A 13397-nucleotide genomic window follows, 5' to 3' on the forward strand; every position below is an offset into this window, starting at 1 on the left:
TTTACTATTTCCAGGAGACAGGTCTAACTCTATAATCAACCAAAACTCCTTTAATAAACTACTAATTAATTAGTATAATAACGTTTATATGCAAAAGAGATCATTTAATAAGAATCTTTCACATAATCAACTCACTGTCATCAATAATGGAACCCTCACCTAATATTATAACTAAAGGCTGCAAACGCAGAAATCTTTTTTGAAAAATGTTTTTTATTTTCACTAACCACCTCTCATCAAATGATTAATTAATTAATCTATCTCTCAAGAGCATCTTTTCATACCTCCCCCATATTAAAAAAAATCTCTAAATGAACTACCACTACTTAACCTTTTCCTCCTTTTCCTTCATTTTTTAATGTAAACATCACTATTTTATTACTATTCATCATCCAAATTTCTTTTAGTGCCTCATTCATTGGGTTTAGTCAGAATCTCACCATTTGCCAACCTGGGATTCTCTCTCCCTCTCTCTCCACTAAGTAAATTCATTGAACATAAATTTTTAAAAAATTAGACAAACAAATATTGATAATTGTGGGAAATATATTTATTTAATTATTTGTTGGATTGGGAAGCTTCTAAAGTTTATGGTTAACCTGTAGAAAATTGCAGGGCCCTCTTCCTAGAAATGTGCCTGATTTTATTATAACTGATTACAGCCAAAGATTAATTGGAACCATTATTATTGATTTTAAGACTTTGAAATATGATAAATAGATAAATTAATAAAAGTGTTCCCTTCCTGACAGCTGGTTACAACATAAGTAACAATCATAACCACCAGAATTTTTTTTTTGATTTGATTACTGCACAATTTGACAATAAAACATAATTAAAAGTACAAGATTGATTGAAACACAAAGCACAATAAAATTAACAAAAGTCAATTGAGAAAAGAAAAAAGTGCAAGAGCTGTGAATTTCTTATTTTCCCGGAAACTATAATCATTAATAATTAATTACATCCTATATATTACTACATCATTACTCTGGAAATGAAATAGAATTACATAATTTTGTAAATAATAACAAAAACCCCTCAAAAAAGAGAAAAGATTCTTGGATTGGTTGTAAAAATTGATTAAAAATTCATCTCAGTTTATCTACAGCACAGCCTTTTTTCTTCCTGCTGGAATCGTGAGCTGTCATAGCTCCACTTTCATATTTGATGTTTGATTTTGAACTGCAAAATAAGTAAAAAAAATTACATTAAAATTTTGCCTTTTGCCATCATTTTTCAACATAGTAAATATTTTTTTTACTGCCACAATTAATTAATTACCAGAATTCTGGAGAAATCCCATTTGGACAATGCTGTGCAGATCATCTTCAGTGAAGGCTGGAAACTGCATCAAACATAATTACATTCATAAATGTGGTAACTTTTTTTAATCCCAAAATTTGAAATGAAGAATCTTTTTTACCTGGGGTAAATTTTCAGAGAATCCATCTAGTCCAATGCTAGGGAGAGGCTCCACGCTTGAGATGCTTGTACCTTGCAGCTGTTGGTGTTGTACATTCTGGTTATGGTAGATTGAGGAATCCAAAGGGTACATTTGTTGATGCTGGTACATCTGTGGAATCGAAATTGGACCCATCAAATCATTTCTCCCACAATTGGGTGTTCAATTAAGAGAGAGAAAATGAGAAAAATTACATCTTTGGAGAGAAGGTTTTCCATGTTGAAATCGAGGTCTGGATTCACTGATGCCAACTTCATTGACAAGAACTGTTGAGAAACATTAAAGAAACACAAAATTAGCCAAGAATTAATCTCTCTGACACCGACAGCTTTTCAATTTTAAGATTGGTAATAACTTGAGGTCAATTTATTTTTCACCTCGACTTGTCTCTGAAGTGATTGGACGTAATTTATGATTTCATCAAGCATTAGTGCTTTTCCGGTCACCTGAAAAAATCCCATTACACAAAATGACATCTTTAATCAACCCTTTTTTTAATTTCTCAAAATCTGAATTTAATTTGTACAAACCTTATTGCAACCTGGTACCAGATCTTGAAGCAGCTTCATTCTCTCACTAATTTTCTCTCTCCTAACCTGATAAATCAGACTGAGTTAAATTTCAAAATCATGTAAAAAAACAAGAAAAAAGGTGTTTTTTTTTACCCTTTCTGCTAAGCTATGGCTGTCAGTGGCTTGGCCTCTTCTGGCTCGGACATGAATGTAATCCTTCGGCGGCTCCGGCGGCTTTTGGTCGGATTTATTACATTCTTCCTCGTTTTCGCAGTTTTCCGATTGCTTCGATCGCTTTGAGCTCCCGTCGTCGGCGGCTTCCTACAAAAAATTGAATCTTTGAAGCTTTGATTCTTTGAATTTGATTGATTGATTGATAAATGAGAGTTGAATTCGGCAAAAAAATTGAATCTTTGAGTCTTTCATTCTTTGAATTTGATTGATTGATTGATAAAATGAGAGTTGAATTCGAACCTTTGCCGAATTCGATCTGTCTTCTTTGCTCTTGCCTCTGGAAATCCCCTTTCTTTTCCGGGAATTCACCTTCGCCGGAATCTGATCGGAGACGGAGGATTCTCCGCCGGAGCCGGGGAGTTCGCCGGAATTTTTCAGCGGCGGCGGCGAGGAGCGGCCGTTGAGGCTGCGGCTGCCGAAGCGGGAGAATTTCGCGGCGCGCTCCGCGAAGCCCGGATCGGCGGCGAGGGGCGGCGGGGCGACGGCGGCGGCGGCGGTGGAGGAGGGAATTGAGGTCCAAGATGAGTCAAAATGAGGGAATTGGTGGATTAGGGAGGAATTGGGGTTGAAGAAGGATTGATCGGAGCTCCATGGATTTGGCATTGGGGTTTCGAAGTGGAGTGGTTGGGGTGGTGGGATGCCTGAGCTCATCAAGTAGTCTTTGTCCATTTTTTCAAGATTTTTTTGAGCCCAAGAATTAAAAATGTAATCTTTTTGATTCCCAAATGGAAAAAATGGTGGCCAAGATTGAGTTTTTTTGGTCTTTAGGAATGTGGAGTCTTGATGTTCTTCTTGTTGAAAGACTATGTATGTGGGGAGAGAGATTGGGAAGGAAGAGGAAGGTTGAGGGGGAGGGGAAGGGGAAAGGAGGGTGGTGATGAAGTTATATAGAAGAAATGGAAAATACTTATTTTGACCTTTTCTATATTATAATGGAAAAACACATATATACACACGCACAAACAAACCAAGCTCATAAAAAAGAATTTTATGTATTTATATTTATACGAGTGAATATATATAGTAATAGTATTAATTAGATTGAATAGTAGTCAAGTCTTGGATACTAGTTGTATATAAGATATTTTCACTCTATGTCCCTCCCTTTTATATATACTCCATATCATATACTTGTCCTTATTTTTATGTGTTTTTAATTATCAAATTACAATCACTAATTTTTAGTACACAAATAAGTAAAGTCGTTCGTACCAAAAGATTAATAAGCAAAGACAATTATAAAGTTCAAGAATAAAATCCAACAAAAATTAATACAACAATCTACTAACAACACGACAGATAATCAACCGTTGACTCCATCATATATAAAGAAAGAGGCACAATAAAAGCATATGATTTGCATGAGTTAGAAATCAAAATTCATAGCCAGAGATGGACAAGAAACTGATAATCAAAGATCAACAAAGCAAAGATAGCAAGCAAAAAACAACTAGATCAAACCCATCGAGGATGAGAGGGAAACATACAAGGTCCAACTAGCTCGAGTGTGATTATGTCTCTTCATTGATTCTTATAATCGATTTAAACTCTTATATAGATTCACTCATCATTCATCTTTTCTAGTGAGAAAGAGAAATCTAAGCACCGATATCTACTACACGTGCTTAGGCATGAGAAGTGACAATTCTTTTCGAACTCCCAATTAGACTTAAAGTCTTTTGAAAATGATTTTATTCTGAATGTTGATATGGTTTGGCTTTGCAACCTTATTCATTACCATGACAAACACGTACATACAGAAAATTATCAAATCATGAAAATAATACTCTCTCCGTCCCAATTTAAGCAATTGATTTCTTTTTTGCCGTTGTTTTGTGAAGATGATACTAAGAAACAATTAAAGTGGAGAGAAAGTAAAGTAAAAAGGAGAATAATATTAAAGAGAATTGTATTTATATTATTCCCGTACTTACTTTACTTTTTCTCCACTTAAAATATTTATTATCATTTCCTCACATGTGTCGAAATGCGGTCAATCACTTGAGATGGAATGGAGTGAGTAGTAGGTGGATTAGGAAAAGTTTTATATATATTCTCAACTTTTAAAATAGAATACTCACTAGGGAGTAAGAAAAATAGGTGGATTAGGAAAAGTTTTATATGTACTCTTAACTTTCAAAAACTATATAAGTTTGTTTATTTTTATTTAGAAATTTGAGTGAACATTGCAGGCGTTAAAAGCGGTGGAAGAACTAGGAAAGGTTAAATGCCGGGCCTTCAACGTCAAACCACCAAACTTTCCACACTTTCTTGAAATTACCACTTTTTTAAAGATGATTTGGAACATATTAATTGGAAATTAAGAGAAAGATTTCAATTAATTTTTTGGTAATCTTATTTTTCTTAAACGCATTGCTTCTAACTTGGTGGCATAGGGATCACGAATGTTGCGTTTTGATACTTTCACTATTTGTGGGTGCTACTTCTACCTTTTATTTTATTATAGTTTGTTGGTTTAAAAATAATATGCACATTTGACACTTTAGTGATTTTATTTCTAAAAGGGTCTCTTTCCCAAAGATTGCTTTTGTAACTTTGTTGATGAAAAAGGTTAAATTTATTTGTGATGTGTCATATTACAAAATAAAGTTAAAGAATGAAGTGAAAACTTTTAAGGGAAAAGATGGAGAAATAATTTTTTGACTATTTGGGAAAATTTGTAACTTTGTTGATTATAAAACACTACCATCTAGTTTGGGATCATGCAGAGGCAGGGTGTCAAAATAGGTAGCTGCAATTTGAATAAAATATTTTTTACAAAAATTAATAACGCAAATAGATGGTAAACATAATTTAGAAAAAAGAAAAAAGAAGAAAACAAACAGTTTGTGAGACTTTTGTCATGATATTAAAATTCTACTTTATGGATTTTGTAGAATCTTATATATGTATATAGAAATGTAATTGTGTCATTTGAAAATGACCTAATTTTTACATTTATATGAATTGTTGGAAAAAGTAGCTCAATCCTTTTCGTATAAAAAAAAATACTATTATCAAGTATCAAGATTCAAGATTATGATCATTACAAATAGAATTAAATTAGCAAATTGATGAAAATTTTGCAGCATTTAATTAACCTTATTTGATAATACATGTAGCAAATAGTAAGTTCCATTATATCATGTTTGACGACATGCTTACGTTATTAAGAGTAGTTAAAAATCAAGAATCATTTTTTAGTTTAATACTAATGTACATTCTTGTTTAGCCAAAGGCAAGATCAAAGTTGAAATTAAGTAGAAAAAGAATAATTTGATTTCGAAGTTCGAGATTTTATTTATTAAAATAAATTTATAGATATTTCTATAATTTATTAGAAGGTGGCCTGCAGAAATTTGGGCCTCGAAAATCACATAATTTTTGCAGCTTTTGATTCGGCCACAGCCCACTAATTTCATTGGTCAGTTTCTGTTTTAATATTTCTCAATGATTGGAGTCAACAGAAGCTGTCTCACTTGAGGTTAAAGTCAAAGGTGGTTAAAAAACTAGACGCGAAATAAAATTAAAATATTTTCAGTTATCTCGTTTAGCTAAATTTGGAAAACTTGAGGCTAAGTTGAAAACCAAAATGTATATAGACATCAACATGATGGAATGTGTAGATTAGAGAAAGAAAATGAAGGGATGAAGTTGAGTAATAGTCGTTTAATAAGCTTAAAATGATGTTGCTTAGTTTTTAGTATCGTCACATTAATAGACGGTTGTGCTGCTATTCATCTACATCATCAAAATTGTATAAGCATGCGCTAACTCAACATCAAATTTGTTCAAAAAATCATTGTGGACAATTACAAATTTTCTAATTACATGAATTTTTGTTAAGATTCTGATAGTTGCAAGATAAATTAGAATTTGACAAAATTTTATAGTAATTTTCATATAATTAGCTAAATGTCCCAAATTTGTATGGCTACCAATTCATTTCAGTCAAAATCATCCTCTCTTCATAATAGTATTTGAGCATAAGAAAAGATCATTAACTTTCTCATTCAAAATACTACCACAACTTTTTTATTTCTCATTTAAATTAATATACTTTTAAAAATAAAAACATTTAATGACTAATGTGGCGGGTAAAATAATCTAATAAATTTATCGTTGAAAAGTGTGTTAGCCGATTATTTATTTACTACTCATACTTCTTGTTTAATATTTTAAATGTTTACATTTATTTAATAGTAGTACTATTTGGCATAGTAGAAAAACGTTAACGTGTTTGTGCAGGTCAATGATTGTAATAAATTCTAACCTGTATCCGGCTAAATCGGGTTTGGTCGGATTCCCATGCCTAAAGGGAAATACAAATTTACTTAGTTAATTTTCTTTTGTAAAATTTTTATATTAAATGTGTGACTATTTACATCTTGCTTTTATTTTATTCAAACTAAAACTTGTTGACTCTACGGTGGCTTCGTCGGTGCGGTGATCAAAATTCATCAATAGTAGTTTTTAATATTTTTATAAATTGAATCTAGTTTTGGTTATTTTGGTGTAACTTGCAAGTAATTGCATAAATAAATTTATTCAGTTACGAATCATTGTTATTTTTCATAGTCATATAAAAGAAAAGAAAAGAAAATAATGTGTGAATTATATATGATATGCTAATTTTAGATAAGTTGGGGTGGTGGTAGGTGGGTAGAGTTTAATTTAGGTGCTACATTAATATGTTAGGCCCATTTCACCAATAACAAGAAAATAAAAACCGACTTATATGCTTTGATTTGGGATTATATGCAATCGCGGGTTCGGGTCGAGTCGGGGTTCGTTAAGTCATGAAAGCCGAAATACTTCATTAAATATGATAATTAGAGATACCATCGATATTAGATTGTGATTCATTTCGGTTATTAGTTAGACATCTGTTATTAGCGACGATATTTTCTGTGTCTACATTTACAGAGTTTTTTTTTTTATCGTAGATCCGCAGTAGTTTTGTAGGTGTCCTATTAATTATAAATCCATAAATGTACATTTCGATTTTCAAGTAATGTACTGACAAGGATACATGATAATTAATTTATCTCCATATACTACATTCGGAATACATAAATATAAGTTATGTAGCTAGTTTAATAATATTCCAATTTGTCACGGATTCATTATCCCTAGCCACATATATACAATCATGACAATTTATTTGAGGGTGAATTGAAGATATATGTCAGAGAGAAATTATTGATCCAAGCCTTTTTATTTCTTTTGTCCAATCATTATTATGCAAGATTGTTCTTTTATAAAAAGATGGAAGAGTGATAATGTATCATAATTATATAAGTTCGTATGCATGAATTTTGCAAGTAATCTTGGTGATGTGATGAAATTCTAAATTTCTTTCGTTGGCCAATTGTCATAGAAATTTGGCTAAATATTGGTTCAGTCAATGACTTTAAAAATCGATTGAGAAAATGATGAAGTTGTTCAATTATTACATCAAAATATTACTAGGTCGTTTACATGTAATATTTTGATTTACATCATGTCTTTCTCAAATTTTGACTGTCACATCGGAGTATAATTTCATGCAAATCAAAGTTTGTGGTGTAAATTGTATATAATTTTCACTTCATAGTTTTTCCTAACTAATTTTAAAATTGTGTTAGTATATACTAGTATGAGTATTAAAATTTAGAGTAAAGATCAATTTTAGTTCTACGAATTTGGTCTAAATTATTTACTTTTTAGAAAACAGGTTCATAACAAATAAAAGACTTGTCGGAGTGGTCCTTTTTTGACGGATCAGTAAAAAGCTGATGGTCATGCCACTGTGCAATTAGGGTTGATCCTTTTGACAGGATCGTAAAATAAAGGACTACTTCGGCGACATTTACATTTATTATAGACCTATTTTTCAAAAAATGGATATTTTAGATTAAATTTGTATTTTCGTCATATGTTTAAGATCAAAATTGACTTTTTCTATTACATTTAACTAAATTTCTTATTTTATAATATTTAATATACCCATACGCACCAGTGTAATTCAGTTATTATGGGCTGAAAAATAAACATACTGAAGAAAAAATAAATAAAATTATAAAATGTGACAGATAAATTCAAAATTGGAGTTTGCATGTCTGACCCGGCATGGTGCATTAAATTGCTCTCTGCAAAGTGCAAACTCTATAGTATTATCCAATAATATTTATTTAAACACATATGCACTTTTGGATTTATGATACATCAACAATTAATATTTGCCGACCTCGTGAATTAAATTGACCCATATTTATCATGAATTTCGCGTTATTGACTATACTACTATATCATAACCTTAAAACCTAGCTAACCCATAATTTCATAGATACATACGGTATTATTGGATGAAAAATAAAATAAAATGAATATTTGATGAAGGAAATAATATGTATATAGACGTGTTGATTGTTTTGTGTAAAATCATACAAGTTGGGAATGATAAATAAACTTTTTTTTAGCATTTAATAACAATATATGAATATAGATATTAATTTGTACACACATGTGTGTATGAAAAGTGATATTTAATGTAGGATTTAATCATTTAAAAATGTATAAAGCTTCGATGGGTATATTAAATATGGATGCCATTGGTCAAAATGTAACCAATAATAAGTATTAATGGTGATTGAAATTAGCTAAGTGCATATATCTACTTTGCATTGCTGACAGGGCACCGGCACATTCAATTTTATTTTATTTTTTCAATGTACTCCCTCCGTTCCGTTTTAGCAGTTTCATTAACTTTTCTGTCATCTTTTTGTAAAAATGATAAAAAAATAAATAAAGAGAAGAAATGATAAATTAAGAGAGAAAATAATAAAGAGAAGAGTCTTATCTACGTTATTGTCTCTTTTACTTTGTCATTTCTTCACTATAACTATTTTTTTTATCATTTTTACAAAAAGAGTACAGAAAAGTCAATAGGACTGCTAAAGCGGGACGAATGAAGTATTAAATAAAATTATTCTACTCTTTTAATGTGTTTTATAAAATCTTTTAAATCATGACATTAGTAACACCCTTTTCTACTATATTTTGTACCAAAGTAACGTCGTGTGTGTGCATTTTGCTACAAATTTAAAAATGATTATTATTAAAACAATTCAAAAAAGGTCAATTACCAATATGGGGGCGATAAATCCATAAAAGTGCTATAAATGACACCATTTTACATGATAATTCGGTATTGTTTGTATAAAATCAAAATATTTAGGGTATATGTTTTTTTACTCAAGACAAGATGGTTTAATTATACTAAAATTATTATAAATAAACCGGACAATGAAAGTGACTTAAATAACAAGCCAAACATTTTTGCAGTTTGTCAACTTGAGATGGAGTTATAAATCTTAAATAAATCATCAATGTTCCCTTTGCCTATGTCACATTAAGACAAAACTATAGTTTTAAGTGACGGAGTGAGTGAATTTCTAAAATTGAAAGAATAAATTGATACACATTAGTAAGATGAGAGTGAAATTCATAAATTAGAAAATGGATGCAAATTATTAGGGTGAGATTATAATTGAGAAAACAGATTTATTTTTAATGAATAATCCAAAAGTGGTGGCAAAATATATAAAAGCTAACTCTTTTCTTTTGTATTTTGCATAGAAAAATAGAAGCTGGAATCGTGACAACAGAAGACAAAAAATTATTATTCCATAAATAAAATAACATAATTGGCGTCCTAAGTTTCATTTAAATTAATAAGTGTGACAGTGTCGTGTCTTTATATACATGATCATACTATTATATTAATATAATAATGAGAAAGTACTAAAGTTGTTTAAAATTCCCGACAAATTATCTTATATTAATCACGAAAGCAAGCTAGTTTAATTAGGTAATCTTAGACACTAATTAGTAATTAACCCCCAAAATCGGGTGTTTTTAGCTTAATGCTGAGCTGGCGAGTTTATTTTAATGCGAAAAAGAAAAGCATAATTGTTGCATAAAGTAATTATTATCACCACTCTATTATTTCTTTCTTATTATATTTTGTGTATTATTGAAATAATTTAATCAATGGTCGGTGATTGTTTTGTGAAAACCGGGGGCGGTGTAGTATAAACCGTTGTTTAACAAAAAAATTAATTTATATTCCATATAGGTTTGCGTTAAAACGACAACACCTCTTAAAGTTAAAGTGACACTGTGACACCACATATCCAGCAATATTATAAATGCTACATAATAATATTATAAACGCTACGCAGCAATTTATAGAAAAAATTGTTATATACAGTGTTGTATATTGCCATATGACAGCTTATTATTCGTCCACGTGTACAAATAATTGACTAAAAATGGTGGTATGATGTTATTTTAAGTGGTATTGTCATTTTAACGCATCCCTCCATATATAACATAAAGTAAATTAGTTTACTGCGTATTTTTGTGAACTTAATGAGTAGGAATTATTATAATATACTACGTATTATGTAAATTTAACTTATCATCTAAAACAAACAATATGGAGAAATTCAAAGACGTAAAAAATGGATACGAATTCCTCCACTTTTATTTCTTCGTCTTAGAGGAAATTTCTAAAATCAGAAAGCAGTGGAATAAAATAAAATTTCTAAAAACACAAAAAAATATTACTTTTTTGGATAAATTTTGGGAAAAATTTGTCATTTTGTCGTCGATTGCGTAACTTAATTGTGATTATATTAGTATAAATTTGGCATTTTTTTTCAATTGTCTCATCGTCTCAGAGTTGGGGAAATTATGTTTGATGTAGTAGACAAAGCATACTATGTGGAATATATGTTTGATTACTTAAAAACGTTTAATACATATAATGAGCGTCGTCGACTTTAAAGCAATTAATTAATTGAGACGATTCTATAATAAGTAACTGGGCCGGATCTTTGCAATTCGGGTTCGGGCAAGATCTGCCTATTTGGGTCAGATCTCTGTGACACAGATTGGGCCGGATCTTCAAAATCTGAACTTGGGCTTAATTTTTATTTGATTTTTAATGAATTGTTGTGAAAAATAACAGCTACTATGATAATGAATGATTAGTCAATATCTTGACAAAATTTAACAATATTACGAAAAATGTGACCATCGACTAATTTGACATGTCAAGGGGGGTGATAATTTACCATATTGAAAATTTAAATATGTAGCTCAATTTATATACAATCCACCAAAATATGATACTCACTCCGTCCCATAAAGATTGTCCCATTTTTTCATTTCCGTCCCACAAAATTTGTCCCATTTCACTTTTACCATATTTCACTTTTACCATTTTTGATAATGGACCTCATATTCTACCAACTCATTCTTACTCACATTTTATTATAAAACTAATACTTTAAAAGTAGGACCCACATCTCACCAACTTTTTCAACTCACTTTTCATTACATTTCTTAAAACTCGTGCCGGATCAAAGTAGGACTATCTTTGTGGGACGGAGAGAGTACTAAACTACATTTTGAAATCAATCTATCCTATCATCCAAAGTAAACGCTCATCTACATCGAACGGAGCTCTTTCTGAAGCTCCTTGGCATGGCCCGTCATCCCGTTCATCGAGAACGCCTTGATCATCGTTCGATACGTGACCTTATCGAGTCTGCAGCCCCGTCTCTTCATCATCTCGGGCACCACCTTCATCTCTGCGATGCATCCCATCAGGCCGTAGGCGTCGATCAAGCAGTTGAAGAAAACGGTATCGAGGGTGATGTCGGAGTTCTCGACGAAGCGCAGAACAGCCGCGATCTTTTCGAGCTTCCCTGCGTTCCCATAGGCTCGCACGAGCGAACACAGAGTCACGCAGTTGGGCTTGATCCTCTCGGACTGCATCAGCCGGAACAAGAACTCCATCTGCTTGACGTCGCCGCCTCTCCCGAACGCATCTATGACGATGTTGTAGGTGACGAGCGTCCACGTGTAGTGGTACCGCTGCATGTACTGCATCACGGCGCTCATCTTCTCGTAGTTCTCTGTTTTGCCGTAGGCGTCGAGGAGGATGTTGAACGTCTTGATGGTGGGGTCGATTCCGGCTTTCTGGAACTTTTCGTAGCACTTCTCCATCATATCTATCTGCCCGCTGCCCCCGAAAGCCCTGAGCGTCGAGTTCATGGTCCAGACATCGGGTTCGCAGTGGGGCTGCCTGAGCATCTGCACGAGCACGGATTCCATCTCCACGAACCTGTTAGTAGCAAACGACTGAAACGATGTTTTCACATCTCAGACCAAATGTAGAGAAGGGAAGAGAGAATTACTTCTTTGCTTTTCCATACGCATCGATGAGAGTATTATACGTGACCGTGGATGGTCTGATCCCGTGTACTTCCATTTCCGAGAGGAGAGAGTTAACTGCGTCAAAGTCATAAACGTGCAGGCAAGACTTTATGAGGATGGAGTACGTGTACACATCGGGTTGACAGTCGGGGATCTTCTTCATCTGCTCGAGAATGGAATACGCTCTATCGAAAAGGCCACTCCGGCTGTAGGCAGACATAAGAGCAGTGTAAGCTTCTCGGTCCGCCACACACCCTTCATCAATCATTGCCTGAAACAAGGTATGAGCTATCTCGGGTTGCTTACATTTTCCGAGCATGGTGATGAGCTTCACATATATACCAGCGTACGGCTTGTACCAGACTTGCTCGCGCAGGAGTTCAAAAACCTGAAACATCACGAAGAGTCAGATCAATCAAATTTCTCGTCCTCAAATTCATGAATGACTCGAGGTAAATGAATCACTCTTAACACCTCACAGACCGTCCCAGCTCACTTCTTCACTCAATTCTCGAATCACACTTCAAACTAACAAACATCATCAGATTGCAGTATTTCCCACCTAAGGCGACCCGAATGCAATACATACAACACTCTATCCAGCTGAAACACTTCAATCTCTCACAGTTTCAAACTCAAATACTACAATATCTCAAATATGACACACATATCCTGCCGCAAGCCATTTATATCACTCATTTCTTGAATCATCGGAATCAATATTTCACACCAAAGAAAACTCTTCTATCTCCTATTGTCCACACTCGATATCTGACACACACTACCACAAAACAGATAATGAAGAAACAAATCGCACCCGCCATATAACATTCAAGTTAGCACAATTCATCAATTCTTCACTAAAAACTCTTCAACAGCATGAATCAAACAAAAATGTAGAGACTTTACGCCAAAGA

The 13397-nt window shown here is 32.7% G+C and overlaps 2 protein-coding genes across 3 annotated transcripts; both read right to left on the bottom strand.

The window, feature by feature from the left end:
- Positions 1-890: 890 nt before the first annotated feature.
- On the bottom strand, positions 891-3077 carry LOC125187572 (transcription factor bHLH62-like). The gene is made up of 8 exons (XM_048084191.1): positions 2452-3077; positions 2131-2298; positions 1996-2061; positions 1843-1911; positions 1660-1731; positions 1427-1576; positions 1285-1348; positions 891-1185 (listed from the first exon to the last, which is right to left on the bottom strand). The coding sequence occupies exons 1-8, from the start codon at positions 2878-2880 to the stop codon at positions 1148-1150; spliced, it is 1056 nt and encodes a 351-aa protein (XP_047940148.1). The 5' UTR covers positions 2881-3077; the 3' UTR covers positions 891-1147.
- An 8491-nt stretch (positions 3078-11568) lies between these two features.
- LOC125186998 (pentatricopeptide repeat-containing protein At5g48730, chloroplastic) lies at positions 11569-13275 on the bottom strand. 2 transcript variants are annotated; one of them, XM_048083495.1, is made up of 3 exons: positions 12787-13267; positions 12462-12686; positions 11569-12388 (listed from the first exon to the last, which is right to left on the bottom strand). In XM_048083495.1, the coding sequence occupies exons 2-3, from the start codon at positions 12641-12643 to the stop codon at positions 11710-11712; spliced, it is 861 nt and encodes a 286-aa protein (XP_047939452.1). In that variant the 5' UTR covers positions 12644-12686; positions 12787-13267; the 3' UTR covers positions 11569-11709. The 2 variants fall into 2 exon arrangements, with proteins under 2 accessions (XP_047939452.1, XP_047939451.1); XM_048083494.1 differs by having other exon boundaries at positions 12462-13275.
- Positions 13276-13397: the final 122 nt, after the last annotated feature.

The sequence above is a fragment of the Salvia hispanica genome, chromosome 5, assembly GCF_023119035.1.
Source record: "Salvia hispanica cultivar TCC Black 2014 chromosome 5, UniMelb_Shisp_WGS_1.0, whole genome shotgun sequence".
Lineage (NCBI taxonomy): Eukaryota > Viridiplantae > Streptophyta > Magnoliopsida > Lamiales > Lamiaceae > Salvia > Salvia hispanica.